Here is a 20058-nt window from a genome sequence, read left to right as displayed (position 1 = left end):
AAGCTGGGGCCCAGCACCCCCAGGGATTTGAGGTCAGCCTTGACTCCAGCGCCCCTCCCTCCCCGCCTTCTAGGGATCCTTCAGGTCCCAAAGCCACCCCAGGGGACACACTCCACTCCCGCTAGCCTCCTGCCACTCGGGGCAGCCCACCCCTATCTTCCTCTAACCCTCCAGCCTGGGGCTCGACTCCTTCCACCGGGTCACCCCCACTCTCTGCTGCCTTCTCCCCTCCACCTGTGCGATGTGACTTTGCCCTACTCTGAGACCCAACCCTGACACCCGCCCCCAAGGTGCCCTGCCGGCTCTCCCCATCCATACTTGTCAGCTCCACGTCACCAAGGGGCTCCTCACCCCAGGCCTCATCAGACCAATCAGGTGGCAGCTCTCCTCCCTGGCACACACCCCCAGCCCTGTGACCCCCAAGCTCTGACACTTCAGGGCCCCCACTTCCATTTTTAAGTCACAGGCGAAACAGAAAAGAGAATGAGAACTTTATTCATGGTCACAGAATACCCCCGGGAAGGGGAAGGACCTCGCGGCAGGGAGTATCCACGACTGGTCAGTTGAAGGTGAGGATGCTGGTCCCCAGGTACAGGAAGGGGGAACATGTGCGAGGGCCTTTACGGCGGGCAGTGCCAGCTATGGCCCCCAGCAGACAAGGCACAGTGGGGCTTGGGGACTGGGGGAGGCCAGCTCTGTCCACCTGTCTTTGACATCAGGAGGCTTGTGAGTGGAGTCCTGCAACCCCCACCCAACCCCTGTACAACGGGGGTTCCATTTCTGAGACCCCCAAAGTATGGGGCATCTTAGAGGCCCGCCCCACAGCTGAGCGTCATCTCAAGGACCTTCCCCCATGACGGGATCCTCAGAAAGAGCCAGGGCCAGCCAACGGGAACCGAGGGGCAGGGCAGGGGGCCTGGTGTGCCTCCTGCCCGCCATGCCCCTCACCTGGCAGGGGTGGCTGCCCGACCCAGAAGCTCCAGGGGCACCAGGAACGGGTTCAGGGGACAGATCCCAGCTGCTTGCCAAGGCGACTTCAGTTCGCTGTGCTCGGCCTTCTCGGTGGCTGGAGGGGTCTCCTCTGGTGCCTTGGAGCCAGCCCCGTCCCCTTCAGCCGCAGGCCCCAGGCTCCCTCCAGCGGGAATGGGCTGGGGGGCTGTCAGGCGTAGGTACGTCTCTGTCATATGCTCAACCAGGGCTGTGCAGGGCAGGAGTGGCAACTCCTCTGGAAGTGACATGAGCAGGTCGAGGACCACAGCGGACTCTAGTGATGGATGGAGGGGAGGGATAAGCGGACACCCCTGCCTGCCGCCAGGGACCCCTGATCCCTCTGCCCCTGCCCCCTCCCTCACCCTTCTCACCAGCTGCTGAGAGCTCGGGGCTGCGGCCACTTCGGGAGACAGAGGACAAGTACTTGTAGATCTTCTCAAAGTCCACAGCAAAGTCTTCTTCAGTGGAGGGGCCAGCCGAGGACTCAGAAGGTTTCTCAGGGGCAGGGTCAGAAGTCTTGGGTGCGGAGCTAGGTGCATCAGGGGCAGAGCTAGGTATCTCAGGGGCGGGGTCTTCCTGCCCTCCAGGGGCGCTCACGAGCAAAGGCTTTCCACGGGCCTGCGTGGGCTTGGGGGGCTTGGAGTGCAGGAGGGTGACCGGTTCCGTGGCCGCGATGGTGAGCACCTGGCAGGCAGAACAATCAGGGAGGAAGGGGAGCTGGGAAGTCTTCTCACCGTCTACACATTTCTCCATCCTCCCTGCCACCCTAAGATGCTCCTCAGAAGATGGCCCCAGAGCCAGGGACACTGAGGCTCGAAGTGTCCAGTGACTGATGGAGTCCAAAAAGCTGGCAAGAGGAAGGGTCCAGGACCCAGGTTCACATGATTTGGCCCATGTGACCCTGTCCTCTGGGACACCCCGACCTGCCTGGGGGAATGGCGGTACCTGCGAGAAAGCCACTGCCAGGGCTTCTTCCAGTGGCCCTGTTATCTTCTCAGCCAGATCTGTCCAGACCTGAGTGAAGCCAGAGGTACAAGGTCAGCCCAGGGATCAGCCTGCAAGGGGCCCCCAAGCCCTGCCCCTCCTGGGGATCCCCTAATCAGGTTATCCCCCCGCAACTCCCACCTACCCACCAGGGACCTGCCCTGGACAGCCTCACCCTGTTCATCTACCTCACCTCTATGGGGGCTGGGGGCTGTGCCTCCCGGCGCCTTGGTCCCTGAAGGCCACCCGGATGCACCTTCTGAATGGCCTCCCGGGCTACGCGGCCCTTGAGCTGCTGGAGGAAGACCCGGATCTAAAAAGGAAAGAGGAGGCGGCCGAATGAGGCTTTTATGAGCTCAGGGCTGCAGCAGAGAAGCCAAAGCCCGATCCCTTGCATGCTCTGGGCCCCGCTACTGCACCTTAGTCTCCTGCTGGCCCGGTGTTAGGAGTCCCAGTGACTGCCAAGGCCCCTACCCCACCCAGAATGTGACCAGCTACCTAAGGAAAGTGTAAAGCTCAGGCCAGTTCCGGCTCCTTCACGCAGCTAAGGCCCAACCCTATGCTGACTACTACCCGGTTCAACTTCCTTCTTCGTCCTCTCTTCTTTATTCCCTCTCACTTCAAGCTCGTATCCTGTCCAACAGCATGCGTTGCTTTTCGCCTGGCCTCGGCTGCATCTTACTCCCAGTTCATTCCGCCCGTTTAGCCCTCGCCCCACCCACGAATTACCCCGAGGCTCGCCCGGCCCTTAAGTCTTGCTCTTATCCCGCCCACGCCCCGCCCCCAGGCTCGTCCTGCCCCTCAAACTCACCCACCCTCTCCAACCCTCACCAGCACGCACGCCCCGCCCCCAGCATCGCCTCGCCCCTCCGCTTCACTTATACCCCGCCCACGTCGAGCTCCCAAGCTCGCCCCGCCCCTAGGTCTTCTCTTCCTGTCCACGCCCCGCCCCTCACCCCGCCCAGGCTCACCCACTAACGCCCCGCCACTCAGCTCCACGCCACGCCCCCGCTCGCTTACATTCCTGGCCCTGCCCCGCTGGCTCCTGCCGCAGCCCCGCCCACTCTCCGCCCCACCCTAGCCCCGCCTCCAGCCTGGCTCCGGTCCCGAGAACCGCATCTCACCTCAGCCTCGCTCCGGCCCCGCAGCTCCCGGGCCAGCTCGGCGGCGTCCGGCTCCGGCTGGCCCTGCCGCGCCTGCAGGAGTCGCAATAGCTGCCGCTTCTCGCGAGCGCTCCAGGTCGCGGGACCGGTCACCTCGCCCAGATAGCGCGCCGGGGCCGCTCGCCGCCTGGGAGGTGGCTTCATGCCGGTCAGAAAGACGCAGGCGCTGTAAGGTCTCTTCTCCGATGGGCGGAGCTACGGGGGCCGCCGAGGTCCGAAAACACCGCGCGGAGGCGGACGCACGTGGGGGCGTGGCTTCGCGTTTGGAGGCCTGGGGACCCGCCCCAATGGAAGTGAAGGGGAGATCGGCACCGGAACTGGGGCGGGGCGAAGGAGACCCTCAGCCTGCACTTTATCTCATTCATGAAGTGGAGACGACACCTTGGATCCCATGCCCTCCCTCTGTTGCTGGACTAACTCATGAAGCTACTAATGTGTGCTTTGCTTCTCGCAGAGGGGTGGGTTCTGGCCGAAAGGTCAAGTCCGAAGATCCAGTCGTGGTCAAGAGCCTGGGCTCTGGGGTCAGACAGGCCTGGGACTTTGGGCAAGTGATTTAGCCTTGCCGAGCCTCAGTTTCCTCCTCTGTAGACTGGGGCTGATAGTCCCACTCTTGTCTGTGTAAGGTAGAGTGGAGCTCGGGCAGGAGGGATTTAAGGAGCTCTAGACTGACAATCTAAGAGGAGGGCGAAGTCCAGACCAGGAGGGAACTGGTGCAGAGGCAGAAGGTCGAGGCCGAGCGAGGGCAGGGTCCGGGCGGGGGTAGTGGAGAGCGGAGAAGGCCTGGCTTGAGAAAGATCGCAGGAGGCAGATGGGCAGGTGTCCGGGTAAGGAGAGGACGGAGGGGGAGGGTTTATTTTAAACTTACGCTTGTGGGGTTGGGTGCTGCTTTTTTTTTTTTTTTTTTAAGACAGATTTTTGCTCTTGTTGACCAGGCTGCAGTGCAATGGCGCGATCTCGGCTCACTGCAACCTCCGCCTCTTGGGTTCAAGCGATTCTCCTGCCTCAGCCTCCCAAGCAGCTGGGATTATAAGCAGGCGCCACTACGCCCTGCTAATTCTTTTTTTGTATTTTTTTAATAGGACGGGGTTTCACCATGTCGGCCAGGCTGGTCTGGAACTCCTGACCTCAAGTGATCCACCCACCTCGGCCTCCCAGTGTGCTGACGGCGCCCGGCCGGGTGTCGCTTTCTGTTTGAGACAAAACGCCCTACAGTCTCCCATGGCCCGGGAGTGCACACGGGTATATGGGTATATGGGCATATGGGCCCCGTCCCCAGGCTCCACCTCTCTAAGTCAGGATTTCTCAGGAATACCCCCCAAGTCCTGCTCTCAGTGTTCTCCCCGAGCCTCCCCACCTATCCCCCACCCCGCACCTTGCGCGCTCACTGACTGCACCAGAACTTAGCCGGTCAGTCCAGAGGTTTATTTTGAGCACAGGTGGGAGGGACAGGGGGAGGAGAGAAGCGCAGGGGTCGTGGCCCCATCAGGTCCGAGGTCCAGGGAGGCGGGTCCGGTCCTGTTGGTCCTGGTCCCAAAGCGGTAGCTGGGTGTGTCTCCGGAGCACGTTGGGGGCGCATCATCCCTGGGAGGGGTGGCTGAGGCTCAGCGAGGGAGGGGACGCTACACGGGCCACCTCCCTTCCCAGCAGACCACTGGCCTCTTCCATCGGTCTGTATGCCGGGGTGAGAGTGGGAGCCAGGTCTGAATGCTGAGTTCTCCTCGCCTAATGCCTCTCCTCGCCTAATGCCTCTCCTCACCTAATGCCTCTGGCTCGACCCAGAGCCCGCGCCTGCCGCGGGTGACCCACTGCCTGAGTTCGAATCCAAGCTCCACCCAGTATTGTGACTTTTGACAAGTTACCTAATTCAGAGAATGCCTCATCATTCTCGTCTCTAAAATGGGGATTATAATAGTGTCCGCCTGGAGTAAGGGGATTAAGTTAGTTCATAGGCATAAAACATTTACAACAGTGCCTGGAGGCCGGGCGCAGTGGCTCACGCCTGTAATCTCAGCACTTTGAGAGGCCGAAGCGGTAGGATCACCTGAGGTCGGGCGTGCGAGACCAGCCTGACCGACATGGAGAAACCCCGTCTCTACTAAAAATACAAAATTAGCCGGGTGTGGTGACGCATGCGTGTAATCCCAGCTACTCAGGCTGAGGCAGGAGAATCGCTTGAACCCGGGAGGCAGAGGTTGCGGTGAGCCGAGATCGCGCCATTGCACTCCCGCCTGCGCAACAAAAGCGAAACTCCGTCTCAAAAAAAACAAAACAAAACACCACAGTGCCTGGCACGAACTAAGCGGTGTCAGATCCCCTTCCTCACCCAGCTCCCTCCACCTCCATACCTGCCTTCCTCACTGGGGCGTCCTGGGCTGGGGACCGCTGGGCGAGGCTCTTGCGGGCGGGCCAGGGGCCTGGGGAGCTGGAAGGGAGAGGCGAGCTGCAGAAGGGCTGCTGCTCGCCACGCCAGGCTAAGGGCGGCCCCTGGGGGCTGCTGCGGGCATCGCGGAGGCAGGCCTAGCTAGGGCTGATCAGGCCCGGCAGGCGGGATCGCGGCCGCCCCGGATCCCTACGCGCGGGATTAGACTAAGGGGCCCGGCTTGGCGGAGGTCGGTACCTGAGTGCGCACAGACGAGGCCCAGCCCGGCGGCCAGCGCGGCGCCCAGCACGAAGGCTGCCAACACCAGCGCCACCACCGGCGCGGGTTCCAGGGCCGCGGGGGCCGGCGCGGGAGGCTCAGGGCGCACGGCGCGGCCGGGGACACTCTTGGGCGGCCCTGTGGGAAGTGCCACGCTGAGACTGGGTCCAGCTCCCAGGCGTCCTTCCCACCCGCTGTGCCGCCCCACGGCTCCCTGCGGAGGAGGACTGCGTGCTCACTGGGGGGCGGCCGCGGCACGGTGACCACGATAGGCTGCGTCAGCGTGTGCAGGTGGGGGCCGTCGGCAGCCAGGCCCTCGGCGCTGCCACTCCCATTGCCAGCGCACGCCTCGTCCTGAGGCAGACACTGGGGGAGAGGAAGGTGGGGAAGAGACGGGGACATCAGGGCACCGGGATCGTGGCTCTGGTCCCCAGGGCCCCCATGAGAGACCTGAGTCCAGCTCTCCGCCACAGCCAAGATGGGACCCCTGGAAATCCGGCCCCTTAGGGGTCCCTGAGCCCAGCCCCTACGCATACCAGTGGCTAGCCGCCCAGCCCCTAAGGACCCCAAATCCCAGCCCCACAAGATCGCATGGTCCGCGTCTCCCAGCACCTAGCATGTGAGGCCCAGCACCAGGTTCCCAGAAATGTGTCCTCTTAGTGGCCTTCTGCATCCAACCCCCAGCCCTGAAGGATTCCAGAGCTGTCCATGGGGGAACCCAGTGTCCACACTGTCCCCGGAGAAACTCTGTCGGCAGAGATGGGCTCCTGCGCCCCACCTCCCCCAACCCCCAGATCCTCAGACCCCGAGAGTATCCTTTTTCCACTGCCAGAGTCGCTCGTGCCCAGCCCCCGAAGGGCCCCGGCGCCCGGATTCCAGGCTCTGCGCCCGCGCACCCGCGATGGCGGCGGCGGCGTCAGAGGCGCAGGCGCCCGGCGGACTCCCCGGAGGCGGCGGCGGCAGCGGCTCAGCTGGCAGTGCAGGAACTGCACCGAGGCGTTGAAGACCGGGCGCAGGAGGAAGCTGAAACGCGCGGGGCGGGTGGCACCCGGGCTCGGTGGCGGCGGTGGCGGGAAGGCGACAGAGGTGTCGGCGGGGCAGCCCTCGCGCAGCAGAGCCAGGGCGGGCCCCGGGGCCGGCCGTGAGGACGGCGTCACTGAGCAGCGGTGCAGGGCCAGGCCCCAGCGCGGGGAGGGACGAGCCAAGGCCGCCTGGGGGACGGAGGCGCCATCAGGGATCGCCCGTCCCCACCGGCCCCCATCCGCCCCTGGTGTCCCGGGGGTCCCCACCTGCACGAACACGCGGCTGTCGGCCGGGACCTCGAGCGGCCCCGCGCGGCGCGGAAAGACATCCTCTGTGTCGGACAGCTTCAGACTGAAGAGGGGTCTGCGCAGCCAGGGGCCGGGCGCCGCGGGGAACGGGGGAGCTGGCGGGGCTGGGAAGGGCGGCCCAGAGGAGAGAAAACGCGCGCTGCCCCTTAGGCCTCCAGGAAAAGTGACCCGACCACCTCGCCCCCCGCCGCCGCCTTTGGAAAAGGGATGCGGTTGCGGCGGCTTATTCACCCATGATGGGCTCCGCGCCACGTTCCCCCCTGACGGTGATGTGCCCCCTGGCGACCCCTGGGAGCCGCACAGCCCAGCAGCTGAGCCGGTTGCAGAGCCATGCGCCCCTAGAGAAGCCTCCGAAGCTGGCGAAGGCCTCCCTGGGGCGGAAGAGAAGCGGTGAGGAGCACCCGATGGTGGGGTCCGGCTGGGTGAAGTCAGAGCTCCCCCACCTTCCCCAGGGCTGCTCTTGGGGACGCAGCAGGACCGGCGGCTCCCCTTTCTAAGGGGAGATAGGTGCTGTCACCAACGAGGAAGGGAAGTGAAGAGGATACCCTCCCTAGAGGCTCTCCTGGGCACAGCCAAAGCCCAGCCAGGCCACCAAGATCTGAGACGCTTCCACTTGTCCAGGCTGAGGCAGCCCCTCTCCGTGCCCCTAAACACACGCTGATGTCTGCCTTCAGGAGGTGCTCAGCAGAGTCCTGGTAAAATGGACAATCTCCAAATACGAAAGATTGTCTGCACATCCGTTTTTCTTGTTTTCTGAGACAGGGTCTCCCTCTGTCGCCCAGGCTGGAGTGCGGTGGTGCGAATACAGCTCACTGCAACCTCCACCTCCTGGGTCCCAGCCATCCTCCTGCTTCAGCCTCTCGAGTAGCTATGACCACAGCCACTCGCCACCACAGCCATACGGGGTCTATGCTGCCCAGGCTGGTCTGGAACTCCTGGCCTCAAGCGATCCTCTCACCTCAGCCTAAGTGCTGGGATTACAGGCATGAGCCCCCTTGTCCATCCCCACACCACACCCACTTCTGAAGAGCGCCTGGGTAGACTGGCCCCTTCCCACAACTCTGGCCCTCTCCGTGGCTGCAGGGAGCTTTGCCGAAGTGGGGATGTGGGCCACCCTTGGGATGGGGGACAGAGACCTCACCCCACTCCCCTGCCCTGTCCCCACACCCGTGAGGAGGACCACCAAAGGTCTAGCTGAAAAAGAGTGACATCGGCAGGGCGCGATGGCTCACACCTGTAATCCCAGCACTTTGGGAGGTTTGAGGCCGGCGGATTGCCTGAGGTCAGGAGTTCGAGACCAGCCTGGCCAACATGAGGAAACGCTGTCTCTACTAAAAATACAATTAGCCAGGCGTGGTGGTGCACACCTGTAGTCCCAGCTACTCAGAAGGCTGAGGCAGGAGAATCGCTTGAACTGGGGAGGCGGAGGTTGCGGTGAGCTGAGATTGCACCACTGCACTCCACCCTGCGTGGCAGAGCAAGACTCCATCTCAAAAAAAATAAAGTGGGTGACACAGGGATAGAAGCATGACAGACCCATCACCTCCCTGTCCATACATACCAGGTGGCCCGCTGGGCAAGGTGGTGATCCCTGGGAGCAGGGCCAGCAGCAGCACGGTGCCCAGCATGCTGGACCAGCTGAGGTCGGAGTGTTCGGGGCCAGAGCAGACACCAACTAGGCTGCACCCAGGTCCCGCACGTGGGCAGGCGGCCCTGTCCTTGGCCAGGAGAGAGGCAGGGAGCGGGGGTGGCAGACTGAGGGGCTGACACCAGAGCCAATGCCCAAGGCCTGGGGGGATTAAGGAATCCTCTGCTGCCCGACCTGTGGCCAGTGGGGGCAGGGGGGTCCCTCACACCAGCTGCTCGATATCCATCGGCAAGTCAGTACAAACACCTCCCGTCCAGCTCCCAAACCTGCCTCAGTCTCTCCTCAATGCAGAGACCTCCCCCCGCACCCACACCGTTCCCACCTCAGCCTGCCAGGCCCGTGACACACCACAGACTCGGTGGAAGAAAAGGGAGGAGTTTATTCTCAAGCATCTAAGGGTTTACAAACGAGGGCATTTTGTTTTAAAAAGGGGCAGGGCGACACTGGCGGCCTGAGGACGGGCCCATCAGCTGGTGGGCTGGCCTGAGCCACCCTCAGGCCCCTGCCCGCCCAGTCTGCCCTCTGCCTGGTCCAGAGGGATGGCTGGTGACAAGGGGGGAGGTCTTGGGAGAGGCTGGGAGGCAGGAGAGACTCCCCCAGGGCTCCCCACTTAACACTGAAGGGGGTGGGGGTGGGTGGACACACACTCATAAAACAGAAAATAAAGTTAAATAAAAATAAAACCAGGCAGCCCGGCCTCGGGCCTGTGCTGGCCCTGGGACCAGCCATGCAACCTTCTGGCAATCCGCAGAGGCCCCCATGGCTGGACGCAGGGGAGGAAAGGGCCAGGCCTGTTGGCACCCCCACCCAGCAGACCCCTGGCCCCGACAAAGGGGCCAAGGGGCAAGAGAAGGTGGCTTTCCTCCCTGGGGGCAGAGAGAAGATGACGTCTATGACTTTTTAAACATGCGGCGTTTTGCGAATATCATAATAATAACAAGAGTCAACAGGCTAGGTGAGAGGAGAGGGATGCTACGCCTACGCTGCCCCCGCCACGGCCAGCCGGCTTCTGCGCCTTTGGTGTTGGTTTTTCTTTGTGATTTTTATGGGGTTTTGTGGTTTTTTTTCTCGTTTTTTGTTTTGTTATTTTTTCTTGTCCACTTGATTTGCATGCAACACCCACAAAAACGAAACACACTCCCTCCTGCTCTGGCCACCCCAGCAGGCTCCGGGGGGCACCTGGCCTGGGCCCCTGGTGCACTCACCCGGTCCTTCCCAGTCCTGGACCTCAACGTGGGCTGGGCCAGGTGTGGGTGAGTGGAGGGATGGCCAGGGGCACGATGGGAGTGACTGCCTCGCACCCCCACCCTCAGCCCGGCCCCCACCCCTGCTGGAACTTGTCACACGTCCTCAAACCCCCACATCCACTCCCTCTGCCCTCCATCCCTGACTCCCTCCGGACCCCTCCCTTGGCCCCGCTCTGTCACCAATTCCCTCCGGTCACCTGCTCTGCACCATGCACCAAGCCCACCTTCCCTGAAGGCCATCCTGTGTGGCCAGGGCCCCGCAGACCCCTCTGCACCCCCTGAGGTCTTCAACTCACCCCAAGCTGTGGCCCCCGGAGACCCCAGAGCAGTGGCCCCAGCCCAGCCCCCCAGTGCCCAAGGGCGGTTGGGGCCCCACAACAAGCAGCTAATCGTGACTTTGGTAAAAGTTTCTGAAGGTACCGACAACCCCATGATAACAAGCTCTCCTCCGCCCCCACCCCAAACACCCCACCAAGTACAATAAAATACAATAAACTCCAAAAAGGACCCCCTGAGATCAAAGAGAAAGAGAAAGAGAGAGAGAGAGAGAGAGAACGCGCAGCTCCGTCCGGCCGCAGTGGCAATGCCCACACCGCCTGGCTGGGGGCCACTGACTCATTGCGCCATGGGAGACCTATGCAGACCCAGGGGACCCGTCAGGAGGTGGCTGGGCCCAGGCTCAGGTCAGGAGAGACAGAGGCAGGGAGGGTGATGGGAGAGCCAGACAAGGACAGAGAGGTAGAGCGGGGGACAGAGGGCGACGGAAGAGGAATGGGCGCGTGGGAGTGGCGAAGGGCACAGCACGCTGGGGGCGTGCATGGTGGCTGCGGGACTCTGGGGCTCTCTCCTGGCCCCTGGGGGCCGCCCCGGCCCAGAGGCTGCAGCTGAATGAACAGCGACTCCACTCGCGGCCTGCTGTCTTCCGTTCACAGTGTCTGTCGGGGGACGCACACAGCCGGCTGACCCCGGGGTGGGAAGGGCAGGGGCCTGGTAGGCCCAGGGCGGGGGGTGGGTGGGCACCCCCCACTCTCTGTCCTCAGCCCTCGGTGGCCGTCCAGGTCCCAGGTCTCCCCTGGCAGGCAGCTGGGTGGCCAAGTGGGGAGGTGGGCCTGTGGCCATGCCCCTGGCCCCCTGTGGGGCTGGCCGCCGCCAAGCAGCTACCTGAAGAAGGGCAGGTGGGGCTGGCTCAGGACGCCGCTAGTCCGCGGTGACTCAGTCTTCGCCATGACGTCCTTGAACCAGGACGCCACGTCCACCTCCACCGTCTCGTATCGCTTGATGAAGCTGTGTTCCTGTGGGCCCGAGGGGGTGGGGCTTAGGAGGAGAGGGTCTTCCCTCCTGGCCTCGCGCCTCCGCAGGGACAGGAAGGGGACTGGGTGGGCCCAGGTACTCACAAGTAGCTTATTATACTTTGGTCTCTTCCTGTGATCTTTAGTAAGGCTAGAGCAAGAGAAGGGAAGACAGATGTGAGAGTGAGGGAGGAGGGGATGCCGGCCCCACCCGTGCTCAGGCCCTCCCCAAGGAGCCAGGGGTCCCCAAGATGTGTGTGGAGGAAGGAGCTGTGGATGTCCTCAGGACGCCGGCTGACAGCTGGGAGCAACTGTGAGTCCCGGAGCCTCCTGGCCTGGGGCCAGGTGGCAAGGGCCTGGCTTGGGGGGCCAGAGCTGGCTGAGGTCCCCCAGAAAGGTGGGTGGGGCTCCCCTGAGAGAATCAAACATGGCCCTCCCGAACTTGTAGCTGTGCTTGTTGCAGAAGCGTGCTCACAATCTCCAACAGCCACCCTGCCAAACGCCACAGGGCTGGCTGTCCCTCAGGCTAGGTCCAAACCCAGCTCGTGGCTCCCCAGGCACCAGCTCCAGCTCCTGTCTGCAGCCCGCCCACAGCCGCATCCGCCCATCCCAGGGTGCTGCCTCCATTCCCCTCCTGCCGTTGCCTCCCCAGCTGCCCAGAGAAGCGGGCTGTCCCTGACCTCCCAAGCAGAGGGAGGTTCTCACCAGTCTTTGACGAAGGACTGGAAGTCCCCCGAGAAGCCCATGTGTCCGGGCAGAAGCGGGGGCTCTTCCTGTAGGACTTTGGTGAGGACCTCAAAGTCCGTCTTGCAGTTCTTGTAGGGAAACTGTCCTGTTGCCAGCTCCACCTGGGAGAGAGACGGGCAGGGCTGGACTGGCCGGGACAGGTTTGTGTTATCCTCCCTCCGAGTCCCCCAGCAGCCCTCACTGCTGGCTGGAGGACAGGGGCAGGGCCCCAACTCACCAACGAGATGCCCAGGCTCCATACGTCGGCCCGGATGTCATAATCCGGCTTGGTGGGGTCTGGGGGGTCAATGCGCTCGGGCTGCAGGGGCAGGAGGGGAAGATGTTATCTCCAAGGCTGGGGCCGGCCTCCCAGCCCCCAACCCCTCCCCCGCTGGAGGGCCCCCACTCACCGCCATGTAGGCGGCGCAGCCGGCGCTCCGCGTCTTGGCTTTGGAGTCCACCAGGCGGCCGCTGATGCCGAAGTCGCAGAGCTTGATCTGGCCCCGCTCGTCCAGCAGGATGTTGGAGGGCTTGACGTCGCGGTGGATGACACCGTGCTTCTCCTTCAGGTAGTACAGCGCCTTCACAATCTGCAGGCAGGCAGAGGGCGGTGCATGTGGCAGGGGGCACAGGCCCAAGGCCAACTGCCCGGTGCACGCCCCACCTGGCCACTCACCACCACTGTCATCTTGCCTAGTGCACGCCCCGCCTGGCCACTCACCGCCACTGTCATCTTGCCCAGGATGCGCTCGGGGATGGGGCCCTGCATCCGCTTCTTGAGCTTTTCAGCGCAGGTGCCCATAAGCTCCATGGCGATGAAGACGTCCGTCTGCAGGGAGAGGGGGCACCCGGAGGAGCTGTGTCTTCCGGCCCACCCCCCTAGAGGCTCTGCTCCCTGGGAAGGGGCGGGGTGAGGGAGGAGGAGACCCTGCAGGGTGTGGTGCAGGGGGCACCTGGCACGGCCGGGGACTCACGTTGGTGATGAACGTCCCAAAGCACTGCACGATGTAGGGGCAGTCGTGGCTCTTGAGCACCACATCCAGGTCCATGAGGATGCGCTTGTTCTCCTCCTTGTTCCCCGAGCGCCGCATTTGCTGCACAGGCAGGGACAGGAGGGAGCCTTAGCACCGGCCTGGGGTGTGGGGCACAGCCAGGGTAGCCGCCAAGGCTCACCTTAACGGCAATGACGTGGCCGGTCTTCCGGAAGCGCATCTTCCACACCTGGCCGCAGGTACCACTGCCCATCTCGCCCAAGTTCTCCAGGTCGTTGATTTCTGCCTGGTAGCGCTGGGAGGAGAGGGAGGGTTGGAGGGTCCCTGGGGCCTCTGCCACCGCCCCCCGCACCCCCACTGGTGCCCCCAGGATGGGTACAGCCTGGCTGGGCCTCCTCCCTCTCCCCACCACAGTGAAGGTGGTACCTGGCCCCCGATGGTCAGGTAGCCCGTCTGCTTCATGATCTCCTGTAGCTTCTGGTCAATCTCAATGCTGGGGACATGGAGCAGGTGCCGGTGGAGGTGGGTCCTGACCTTAGGTTGGCCACCCCAGCCCCCCATACCAGGGTTCCCACCGGTTTAACCACCCTCCTCCCAGGGCTGGCACGGTGGCCCCTCAATGCTGCTTCCCACCCAACCCTGCTGGGCCCCTGGCTCACCTCTCCATGCTGCGGGGTGTGAACAGGGTTGATGGGAGCCCCAGCATGTGGCGGGGCCGGGCGGGGGGCGTGGGGTGCTGCGGGGAGCTCTCTGAGGATGGCGAGCGGCTGCCCCCATCGTTGGCCAGCGGGAGCTGCAGGGCTGGGGGGGTGAGAACCAGTGGCGGGGAGGGGGGATCAGCGCCCAGATGGTCTCAGCTCCACATCTGGCATTCCAGGGAGGGGTCGGGACCCTCACCTTCCCCTCCTGGGCTTCCTGAGCTAGGCTGGCACAGCCCCCTGCCCTGCTGGGCTGGAGGAGCTGGGGTCTCCCTCCCACCCCAGACTGTCCTCAGGGTCCCTTGTCTCATCCCCTGACCTGGAAAGAGATGGAGGAGGCTGGCAGGGGAGAGGGAGCCCCAAGTCTATGCTGACGGAGAAATGAGATGGGGACCTGAGGTATCCCTCGGCCAGGCGGCCTCCCTGACAGGTGTGTGCGCTTCCTCCCACTTCTGCCCAGGGCCACAGCGCCCACAGGATGGATAGGCGAGGGCGGAGTGCCTGCCGGGGCTGGCCCAGGCTGTGGCTCTGCTGGTAGCACTGAACTTGGCTCCCAGACAAGAGTGAGCAGGGCCACGCTGGGGAGGCAGCAGGCACGAGACCCAGGCTTCAGGCTGCCTTGCCCCATCTTCTGTTTCGGGGTGAGGGAGGGCCCCTCCTCGGCCAGTGGGCTGACATGAGGGCCTCCCGGCCTGGCTGGCAGAGCTGGGGCCCATAGGGGCAGGACAGGACCTCAGGGGGCCTGCATCCTCTGGGAGGAGAGCTTGGGGACACAGCTCCTGCAGGGGCTGGCGGGACCAGGTGGGGCCAACGCTGGGCCAGGCAGGGGTTGGCTCATCCAGCAGCCTGCATGCGGGCAGCTCGGGCATGCTACAGCGGGTGGACAGGCGGCAGGCAGGCAGCAGGCACCCTGGGGCGGGCAGGCGGCATTAGGGGTGGGAGGGCAGGAGACAGACAGACAGACAGACAAGAGCCAAGACAAGGGCCCAGGTGCCCAGAGGAGGCGCTGCAGAGACAGGCCAGAGAGGGGCCTGGGACAGGAGGGCAGCTTCCCGGAGGAGCTAGGGTCTCCCTGGCTAGGCTGGCAACAGGGTTCAGGAACAGAGGCCGGGATGCCAACGTGGTCTCCAGAGGAGCCAATCCTGACACCTCACATCCTAGAGGCCCTGACAACGGCTACACACACCTACCAAGGTGCCCCTCTCACAGGAGCTGGGGCCTGCCGCTCTGCCAAAGCCCTCAGCGGACAACCCCCTCTCTCCCTCTCTTCCTCCTGCCTCATCCACCTTTTCTCCCCACAGTTCTGCAGGCTCCTGGTGACTGGTGCCCAGGGACTAACATGAACAGACAAACCCGCTCCATGCTGGCAGCTAAACCCCATCCGTCCCGTGTGACCGGGACCCTGATCTCAGCCAGTAGGAGGGGCAGGAAGACGCTGCCCTCAGTCCCAATGCAGGAGGCCCAGCATTGCCCCTACCTGGTCCTGCCAGCCCCTGCAGGAGCTGTGCCCCCTAGCTCCCCTCCTGGAGGACCAGGCAGGAGCAGGGGAAGGGCTCTGGGGACCTTGGGACACAGTCAGGCCCAGCGTTCATGACTGGCCTTAGAGGCCTCATCTCCCGTGCCCCTCCCGCCGTCCTGGCCACTGCCGCCTCTGCAGCACCACGTCACCTCCCACTGGTGGTTTTTTTGTTTGTTTGTTTTTGAGATAGGTTCTCGCTCTGTCGCCCAGGCTGGAGTGCAGTGGCGTGATCTCAACTCACTGCAACATCTCCCTCCCAGGTTCAAATGATTCTCCTGCCTCAGCCTCCTGAGTAGCTGGGATTATAGGTACACGCCACCACGCCCAGCTAATTTTTGTCTTTTTAGTAGAGATAGGGTCTCGCTGTGTTGGCCAGGCTTCTCCCTCTGCTTCTTCAGGTCCCTGCGCCTCTGCTCTCTCCATGGCCCGAGCCACAGCCCCAATCCCCTTCTAGCTCCCAAGGGCCTGTGCTCCCCCCACCCAGTCCCCAACCCCTGTGCACCTGGCATCTCTTGAGAAACTGCCTGGTTCCCACCCCTCAGAGAGTATCCGAGTCCCACTCGCAGCCTGCACTCGGGGTGAGGACCGCAGCCCTCGAGGAGTCCTGTGGGCCCCTCCCTGACAGAGCCTACCAGGCCTTCCGAGGGCGGCCCCAGAGCCTGGGAACGAGGCTGCTGGACCACAGACTGGAGCATGGGGGGATGGAAGGGAGGGCTCAGGTAGGCACTGGGGGAAGGAGGTACACAAAGGCCCTGAGAACAGAAGCCACGGAGGTGGTGATGGCCACATGGCAGCTCAGGAGGGTGGAGTGAGAGCAAGAGGGTGAGGATGAGAAAGAGAATGGATGAGAGAGAGGCTGGAGGGCACGTGTCTGCCAACAGGAGCCACAGGTGTGCAGGCTGCCATGTCAACATGCACGCACACGCCGTGCAAGTGCACACACGCACAACACACGCCCAGGGCATGCCGTGGACCCAACACCCATGCAGCCGGGACAGAGTCCCCCTTGCCCTCAGACACACACACTCACAACCACTCACAGGGCCAGGCACCCCATCTACTCTCTCTCCCAACACAGGCGTGGGGCACAGCTTGCATGCCCAACACAGGCTGGCGCTGCACTCAGAGCCCTGGCAGGGCTGTCTTCTCTCCCCCCACCTCCTTCAAGACACTTTTTAAATTCTCTTTTTTTTTTTTGAGACGGAGTCTTGCTCTGTTGCCCAGGCTGGAGTGCAGTGGTGTGATCTCAGCTCACTGCAACCTCCACCTAATCTTTTATTTATTTATTTATTTTTTTTGAGATGGAGTTTTGCTCTTGTTGCCCAGGCTGAAGTGCAATGGTGCGATCTCAGCTCACTGCAACCTCCGCCTCCCGGGTTCAAGCGGTTCTCCTGCCTCAGCCTTCAAGTAGCTGGGATTACGGGCATGTGCCACCATGCCCGGCTAATTTTGTATTTTTAGTGGAGATGGGGTTTCTCTATGTTGGTCAGGCTGGTCTCGAACTCCCAACCTCAGGTGATCTGTCCGCCTCGGCCTCCCAAAGTGCTGGGATTACAGGTGTGAGCCACTGCACCTGGCCTAATCTCTTGTATTTTTAATGCAGACAGGGTTTCACCGTGTTGGCCAGGCTGGTCTCAAACTCCTGACCTCAAGTGATCCACCCTCTTTGGCCTCCCAAAGTACTGAAATTACAGGCATGAGCCACTGTGCCTGGCCCGGTTATTAAATTTTTGTGACAGGATCTCGCTGTCACCCAGGCTGGGGTGCAGTGGTGCGATCATGGCTCCCTGTAGCCTCAACCTCCCAGGCTCAGGTGATCCTCCTGCCTCAGCCTCCCCGAGTGTTGGGATTACAGGTGTGAGCCACCGTGCCTGGCCTCTCCAGAGGCTTTGTTCAATTCCCACCATCTCCAGAGGTTCCCCCAGGCTGGCCCCATGCTGGGCTGCTCACCCAGCTAGAATGTTCTCCCTGGTGGGAATGTGCTCCCAGTCCAGTGGGCCCCCCATTGCAGCCCCCGCTACAGAGGAGAGGGGCTCCGTCTGTTCTATTCACTGCTGTGTCCCTGGCGCCCAGGGCTGGTATGGAACCCGGGGGGGTGCTGTGTGTTCACCTAGTTGTTGAGAGGGATCCATAGGCACAGGTCACCCACCAGGCCCAACTTTCTCGTTCTCTCAGTTACACACACACAGGCATGCACCCCCCACCCCCCGCCCAAGGCCACAGACTCCCATTCAGTGGGGAGCCCACCTCCTCCTCCAGGGAGTCCAAAGTGGAGCTGGGAGGAAGGGAGGGGGAGGAGGAGGGAGGATACAGAGGAGGCCGGGCTGGGCTGACCGCTGCTTGAGTGGAGTGAGAGAGAAAGTAAGAGTGAGGGGAAGAGACATGGGAACACACACAGAGCATGGGGGCTGGGGGACGCCATTCTGCGGCCGGGGCAGCGGTTAGGTCAATGGTGCAGATGTCCAAGCAGCGATGATAAAAAGGCTGGTACCTGCTCGTTGGGACGGGGCAGGAGCAGGGCTTAGAGTGATCACAATAACTGGATGGGGAAAAGGAAGAAAAAAAACAACACCACGATAAATCACAACAGAAACGACCGATTCGTCCAAAAGAAAAGAAATCAAATCATAAACGAGGAGGAGGGGGAGGCACCGAACTGCAGAGATGGCTAGGAACTGACAGAGATGGGGAGGGCGGGGAGGATGGGATGGAGCTGACACAGACACAGACGCCTGGAGGGGACTCCTCGGGGGCCTGCCTGCCACCGGCCTCCTAGCTCTGCATGGGAACGGCCACCCCTGAAGGCACCTGGGACCCTGGACCCAACCCTGTCTCATCCACTCAGGGGCCAGGAAGGGCAGCCCCCAGGGGCTAGCAGGGACCCGTGTCTTGGCTGGGCTTCTTGTCCCACGCAGTGTCCTGTGCCAGAATCCCCACCTCCATGATTTCTCTGGACCCCCAAGAGATTCCCCAAGGAGGAACCCATGCTGACTCAGGTCAGGAGAGGGAGGGACAGGAGGGGGTCAGGCTGTGAAGGTCACGCAGGGTGACCAGGGAATGGGTGGGGTGCCCAGATACAGGGGGTACCTTTCTCGCCTATCATAATGATTCCATAGAGAGAGCTAAATCAACTACAAAGGTCACATCAGAGGAGACATGAGAGCATTTTACTGGGTCAAGAAAGACACAAAAAGGATCATGGGTTGGGGGTGGTGTTCACAGGGTTTGAAAATCTGATTCCCTCCAGGCCAGAGGATTTAGAGACCAGGCTCTTGGGGAAAAAGCCGGGAGACTAGATGTGGTCAGTGTTCCCAGGCCAGGTGTGTGTGGAACGAGAGGTACTGATCTAGGATGACACGGTGTCAGGGAGGTAGGTACCGAGATGGTGGGACTGATCAGAAAGCAGGTGGATGTATGCTGGGGGGTGGGGGACAGGCCTAGAGTCACATTAGCCTCAGGTGTCCCCAGGTCAGGTGGGTGTGAGTATGAAGGGAAGGGGAGCCATCACTTGAACACAGGTGACAAAGTCACCGGGCTGGCTGGGGGTCGATGTGCATTTCTGGAGGTCAGACACCACATGCTCACCAAGATGGTGGCAGTGAAACTGGTCACAGGGGTTTGAGGGGGCCTGGTGTATGTGGGAGGGGGTCTGCTGAGCCCAATGCGATGGTCACTGTCGCCAAGAGAGGGAGAAGGGACCCCCTTCCGTCCCCAACCCCAGACACGGTTACAGGGAGAGCGAGAGGGAGAATCTTCGGGTCAGAAGAGATAGGGAGGGGCTCTGTGTGGTCAAGTAACCTCAGGTGTCCCCGAGCCAGGCGTGCGCGTGTGCGTAGATCGTCGCTGCACGGGGCTGACAAGCCCTCGGGCCGGGGGAGGGGGGGGCCAAACAGTCCCTGAGATGACGAGAGTGGTAGCATCAGGTCAAAAGGGACGTGTCTGTGTTTTCGGGGCGACCTGGATGTGGTCACGGTCGCGTGGAGTCGGGGAAGCCCGACCCAGAGGATCACGGCGACGGGGGCGGGTCATCAGCTGGGGGCCTCGCCTGGGTCCGGGAACTGGGCTCCCAGGCCCCGAGGGTGCGAACCCCCCGGAGCTCGCCGGCCCCATGCCCCCCGGGTCACCGTGACCCTCGCCCCGCGAGCCCGCAGCGGGGGGGGCGGAGAGGAGCGCGAGCGCTCCGGAAGCGGGGGCGGGGCCTTGTGGCGGGGGCGGGGCCTCCCGCGGCGCGCGCCCCGCCCCGCCCGCCCCCTCCCCCACGCCGCCGTGCTTACTGGGCCTGGGCCGCTGGGGGCTGATATCCAGGTTGAGGTCGATCCTCCGCCGGGCCTCCCGGTTCTCCTGCTTCAGCTTTGCTTCCAGGCGGGACAGCTTCTGCTCCAGGGAGGACGCCGCCATCTTCCCCGCCGCCACCGCCGCCGCGCACCGCCCGGCCGCCCGTCAGTCCGGCAGACAAACACCGCACTGCGCCTGCGCCCGGATGACCCCGTCGAGCCGCCGTCTCGCCCCGCACGGCGCATGCCCGCGGCGCGCACCCGCCCTTCTCCGCGTGCGAACCTCCGCGCGTGCGTGCTTCGGCTCAGCCCGAAGGATGACGCCACCTAGAGCTGGAGGCAGGCAACGTGCAACCCCCGCCTTCGTCGCCACCACCACCGTAGTGCGCATGCGCCAATTCCCGATCGCTCTGGAGAGAGGCGCTGCGGGGAAACACCATTCTTCGGAGGACGGTGGGCGGGGAAAGCGGCGCGCATGCTTAGCGGGGGAAGCCGTGTTCGCGCGCGTGGCTTTTGCTCATGCGCATTCCTAGAACCTCGTTCCTAAAGGGGCAGTCGA

At 63.1% G+C, this 20058-nt stretch overlaps 3 protein-coding genes across 5 annotated transcripts; all 3 read right to left on the bottom strand.

The window, feature by feature from the left end:
- Positions 1-474: 474 nt before the first annotated feature.
- Positions 475-3772, bottom strand: SNAPC2 (small nuclear RNA activating complex polypeptide 2). The gene is made up of 5 exons (XM_032169510.2): positions 3099-3772; positions 2168-2287; positions 1936-2004; positions 1362-1674; positions 475-1264 (listed from the first exon to the last, which is right to left on the bottom strand). Exons 1-5 carry the CDS (start codon positions 3279-3281, stop codon positions 945-947), a joined length of 1005 nt encoding a protein of 334 aa, XP_032025401.1. The 5' UTR covers positions 3282-3772; the 3' UTR covers positions 475-944.
- Positions 3773-4571: 799 nt separating this feature from the next.
- Positions 4572-9076, bottom strand: TGFBR3L (transforming growth factor beta receptor 3 like). Its single transcript, XM_058425244.1, has 7 exons — positions 8668-9076; positions 7065-7201; positions 6672-6986; positions 6015-6141; positions 5755-5913; positions 5483-5559; positions 4572-4806 (listed from the first exon to the last, which is right to left on the bottom strand). The coding sequence occupies exons 1-6, from the start codon at positions 8732-8734 to the stop codon at positions 5492-5494; spliced, it is 873 nt and encodes a 290-aa protein (XP_058281227.1). The 5' UTR covers positions 8735-9076; the 3' UTR covers positions 4572-4806; positions 5483-5491.
- A 37-nt stretch (positions 9077-9113) lies between these two features.
- Positions 9114-19713, bottom strand: MAP2K7 (mitogen-activated protein kinase kinase 7). Of its 3 annotated transcripts, none has more exons than XM_032169506.2 (12): positions 19500-19713; positions 17717-17764; positions 13668-13809; positions 13435-13501; positions 13190-13303; positions 12991-13110; positions 12738-12845; positions 12427-12606; positions 12255-12335; positions 11996-12138; positions 11396-11441; positions 9114-11293 (listed from the first exon to the last, which is right to left on the bottom strand). In XM_032169506.2, exons 1-12 carry the CDS (start codon positions 19621-19623, stop codon positions 11159-11161), a joined length of 1308 nt encoding a protein of 435 aa, XP_032025397.1. In that variant the 5' UTR covers positions 19624-19713; the 3' UTR covers positions 9114-11158. The 3 variants fall into 3 exon arrangements, with proteins under 3 accessions (XP_032025397.1, XP_032025399.1, XP_032025395.1); XM_032169504.2 differs by having other exon boundaries at positions 10111-11293; positions 17717-19121; positions 19500-19603; XM_032169508.2 differs by lacking the exon at positions 17717-17764 and having other exon boundaries at positions 19500-19711.
- Between the last annotated feature and the right edge of the window lie 345 nt (positions 19714-20058).

This window comes from Hylobates moloch, unplaced genomic scaffold, assembly GCF_009828535.3.
Source record: "Hylobates moloch isolate HMO894 unplaced genomic scaffold, HMol_V3 SCAFFOLD_12, whole genome shotgun sequence".
In the NCBI taxonomy this organism is placed as follows: Eukaryota; Metazoa; Chordata; class Mammalia; order Primates; family Hylobatidae; genus Hylobates; species Hylobates moloch.
Note: the sequence above shows the minus strand (reverse complement) of the source record. Positions and strands in the feature narration are given on the sequence as shown.

What these genes read in the sequence shown, in the direction of transcription:
- MAP2K7 (XM_032169504.2), bottom strand. Translation starts at nt 18,062, where the DNA reads ATGAGACAGGGTTGGGTCCAGGGTCCCAGGTGCCTTCAGGGGTGGCCG. An exon ending in GCCACGTCATTGCCGTTAAG is followed by an intron (nt 13,111 to 13,189) that starts GTGAGCCTTGGC and finishes CTGCCTGTGCAG; the next exon opens with CAAATGCGGCGCTCGGGGAA. An exon ending in GCTGCGCCGCCTACATGGCG is followed by an intron (nt 12,336 to 12,426) that starts GTGAGTGGGGGC and finishes CTGCCCCTGCAG; the next exon opens with CCCGAGCGCATTGACCCCCC.
- SNAPC2 (XM_032169510.2), bottom strand. Translation starts at nt 3,281, where the DNA reads ATGAAGCCACCTCCCAGGCGGCGAGCGGCCCCGGCGCGCTATCTGGGC. An exon ending in GGGGCCGGAGCGAGGCTGAG is followed by an intron (nt 2,288 to 3,098) that starts GTGAGATGCGGT and finishes TTTCCTTTTTAG; the next exon opens with ATCCGGGTCTTCCTCCAGCA. An exon ending in TGGCAGTGGCTTTCTCGCAG is followed by an intron (nt 1,675 to 1,935) that starts GTACCGCCATTC and finishes TCTGCCTGCCAG; the next exon opens with GTGCTCACCATCGCGGCCAC.
- TGFBR3L (XM_058425244.1), bottom strand. Translation starts at nt 8,734, where the DNA reads ATGCTGGGCACCGTGCTGCTGCTGGCCCTGCTCCCAGGGATCACCACC. An exon ending in CGTGCCGCGGCCGCCCCCCA is followed by an intron (nt 5,914 to 6,014) that starts GTGAGCACGCAG and finishes CACTTCCCACAG; the next exon opens with GGCCGCCCAAGAGTGTCCCC. An exon ending in CCTCGTCTGTGCGCACTCAG is followed by an intron (nt 5,560 to 5,754) that starts GTACCGACCTCC and finishes TCTCCCTTCCAG; the next exon opens with CTCCCCAGGCCCCTGGCCCG.